The 3,839-nt window shown below is 37.0% G+C and overlaps 1 protein-coding gene across 2 annotated transcripts in view; it reads right to left on the bottom strand.

The window, feature by feature from the left end:
* Positions 1-2,183, bottom strand: part of GLRX2 (glutaredoxin 2) — a 69,339-nt gene extending 67,156 nt beyond the window's left edge. Inside the window, exon 1 of one of the 2 annotated variants that reach the window (XM_044300719.1) lies at positions 1,933-2,183. Coding sequence is in view for 1 of the 2 variants with exons in the window: in XM_044300717.1 (XP_044156652.1) it covers positions 1,933-1,970 (38 nt within the window). In the remaining variant the exon portion in view is untranslated. The remainder of the gene's footprint in view (positions 1-1,932) is intronic. The other variant, XM_044300717.1, reaches the window with a different exon arrangement.
* Positions 2,184-3,839: the final 1,656 nt, after the last annotated feature.

The raw sequence follows: 3,839 nt of genomic DNA, 5'->3' as shown, positions 1-3,839 counted from the left end.
GGTTTTTTTTATATATATATAAAAATAGAGAAACGGACTGCACTCCCAAGGATCTTCAGTGAAAAAGGTTTATTCACCCATAGGTGGCACAAGCGACGTTTCGGCTCTCACATGAGCCTTTCTCTTTTTCGTTGAGAAAGGCTCATGTGAGAGCCGAAACGTCGCTTGTGCCACCTATGGGTGAATAAACCTTTTTCACTGAAGATCCTTGGGAGTGCAGTCCGTTTCTCTATTTTTGTATTAGTGGGTAAGCACCAGTTACCATATCCGGATATTGCACCCGCTTTACCTTATTTTATTTTGGTCGGTGGTGCTGCCAGTTATTTATTATATATATATATATATATATATATATATATATATATATATATATATATATATATATATATATATATATATATATGAGCACTATTGTAGTGTGAATATATATATATATATATATATATTCACACTACAATAGTGCTCATATATATATATATATATATATATATATATATTCACACTACAATAGTGCTCATATATATATATATATATATTCACACTACAATAGTGCTTATATATATATATATATATATATATTCACACTACAATAGTGCTTATATATATATATATATATATATATATATATATATATTCACACTACAATAGTGCTTATATATATATATATATATATATTCACACTACAATAGTGCTTATATATATATATATATATATATATATATATATATATATATATATATATATATATATATATATATAAAAGCACTATTGTAGTGTGAATATATATATATATATATATATATATATATATATATATATGAGCACTATTGTAGTGTGAATACATATATATATATATATATATATATATATATATGTATGTATTCACACTACAATAGTGCTCCTATATATATATATATATATATATGTATTCACGCTACAATAGTGCTCCTATACATATGTATTCACGCTACAATAGTGCTCCTATACATATGTATTCACGCTACAATAGTGCTCCTATACATATGTATTCACGCTACAATAGTGCTCCTATATATATGTATTCACGCTACAATAGTGCTCCTATATATATGTATTCACGCTACAATAGTGCTCCTATATATATGTATTCACGCTACAATAGTGCTCCTATATATATGTATTCACGCTACAATAGTGCTCCTATATATATGTATTCACGCTACAATAGTGCTCCTATATATATGTATTCACGCTACAATAGTGCTCCTATATATATGTATTCACACTACAATAGTGCTCCTATATATATGTATTCACACTACAATAGTGCTCCTATATATGTATTCACACTACAATAGTGCTCCTATACATATGTATTCACACTACAATAGTGCTCCTATATATATGTATTCACACTACAATAGTGCTCCTATATATAGGTATTCACACTACAATAGTGCTCCTATATATAGGTATTCACACTACAATAGTGCTCCTATATATAGGTATTCACGCTACAATAGTGCTCCTATATATAGGTATTCACGCTACAATAGTGCTCCTATATATAGGTATTCACGCTACAATAGTGCTCCTATACATATGTATTCACACTACAATAGTGCTCCTATATATAGGTATTCACACTACAATAGTGCTCCTATATATATACATATGTATTCACACTACAATAGTGCTCCTATACATATGTATTCACACTACAATAGTGCTCCTATACATATGTATTCACACTACAATAGTGCTCCTATACACGTCTCCACAGCACACAGGCCAGCACTGCATTAATGAGTGTGTAGCTACAAGCCCCTCACACGGTTACACACCACTGCTCTCTACCCGGCGTGGTCTAAGCCTTCTAGGTCTCAAGAGCTCTAAGATTAGAGTGTTACGTGGAGAAGTCCCCTGTAACCTGCAGGACTGACAGGCACCTACCTGAAGACTCCGCGGTACAGGACAGAACACTGCAGCATCTCATTCACTGACTCACTGCCGGCTGTAAACTCCGTGCGGCGCAAGGAGCTTGTGATGTCACAAGGTCACGTGAAAAGCTAAAGACACGTGGTTGTGAAGCAGCCTGGCATGTACTAGCGGGAAATACCTACATCCCATGCGCTGTGGTAATGAAGATAATATATGTAAGTAATTATATCTAATGATTCAGGCTTCCAATGTCACATAGCCCTGACGTCAGACGGTCCTTACAGCGCATGGAGTTTAGACACTGCCTGTGGCTGAACGTACTGCACAGCTCCAAACACAAGAGTGAAAACTGGACCGGAGAAGAAGTTCTAAACTTGTCTCCGTGTAGCGACCGCCTTATTTCCTGCTGTCAACCCGTACTGTCATTGGGAGGAGTCTACTACAAAATGGCTGTTGCCTTACTTTTTTGTGACAGTTTCACACACAGTCCTCCCAAGTGTCCCTCTTTTTGACCAAAGTTCCTCTTTGCTCCCTAAATGCACCTTGTATATTATTTCATTATTAGATGCAATTTGGATTTTTGGAAATTTCTATATTCTGATATTTTTTGTACTATTGTGTAAAAGAAAACTATTGACCTGTCTAGATATGCAGGGGAAATAGATCTTTCACACACTAAACCAAAATTGTCCCTCTTTGACCTTCCAAAAATTTGGGAGGTATGTACATGAGCGACTCCATTGTGGGAATCGCGCTCCCTGTGTCAGCGTGAGCGCAGGGCTTTATAGTGATTTATAATGCTGCTTGTGCCTCTGCTTGACCTTATTTCTACAGGATTATACTGACAGCTTTATGTCAGTATGATTCTGTATCGGTAAGGTCAAAAAGAGGCACACAGCATTATAAATCAGTACAATGTCCTGCTCTCCATCAAGTCCACAGTGGAGGATCACACTGACACACGGAGTGTGATTCCCACAATGGACTCGCTTGAGTGAAACAGCCCTAAGAGCTGCTTTCCGGTGTGCAGCCTCCTTCGTCCTACTAGACAGAAACATAGCTGATTGCGTGATTACTGCACTGCATTAAAGGTCACTAGGAGCAGGCCGGGTCCCCCACTGTCAGTGACAGCCAGGAGAAGGCAGAAGCTGTTTATTACCGTCTCTCCGCAAGCTACTTTTACATATTCGTTTTGGGAATCGGCAGAGGAATCTCAAAGCGGGCCAAAACAGTTCAGTTTTGTCCCCATGCATTCTGAATGGAAAGAGATCTGTTTAGGATGCCTTCCATTCTGTCAGCATTCTGTTTTGTGACCGGACACAAAAACCTTGAAAGTTGCGGTTTTATCCCCAGTCATCAAAATGGAACAAACCAGATCCGTCACTAAAATAGATTTAAGTCAATTGTGATGGATCCTGTTTTTTAGGACCCTAAAAAATCTGATCCGTCACCCATTGACTTTTAATGTATTTAGTGAAGGATCCAGTTTGTTCCATTTCGATTTCACACAACCGCATCCTAATGAAACGGGTGCATACTGATGTGTAATCAAAACTGAACCATTTTCGTCAGCTTTTAAGCTCCTCTGTCAGATCTCAAAACCTGAAACCAAAACACATATGTAAAAGTAGCTTTAGATGCTTCCTCTAGTCTCAGAGGCAGCGCAGAGCTTCAGGGTCTTAGCAGGCCATGGTCAGCTCTGTCTTACACAAACCCCCAACAGGGAGCTGTTTTCCCCTGTAACTGGGGCTCCTTTGGATGTTACAGTGGAAATAGTGCAAAATGCAAAAAAGTGCCATTGTCCCCAAGATGTGTTTCAGTGACCTTTGGAGGACATATGTGGCAAGCATATGTCTAAAAAATAAGTAAAAAAATATATAAATTAAAACACAAAAGAAAAATATAAGAAGGCAAAAAGC

Source organism: Bufo gargarizans, chromosome 7, assembly GCF_014858855.1.
Source record: "Bufo gargarizans isolate SCDJY-AF-19 chromosome 7, ASM1485885v1, whole genome shotgun sequence".
NCBI lineage: Eukaryota > Metazoa > Chordata > Amphibia > Anura > Bufonidae > Bufo > Bufo gargarizans.
The sequence above is the reverse complement of the archived record's forward strand: the minus strand, read 5'-3'. Positions and strand labels throughout refer to the sequence as shown.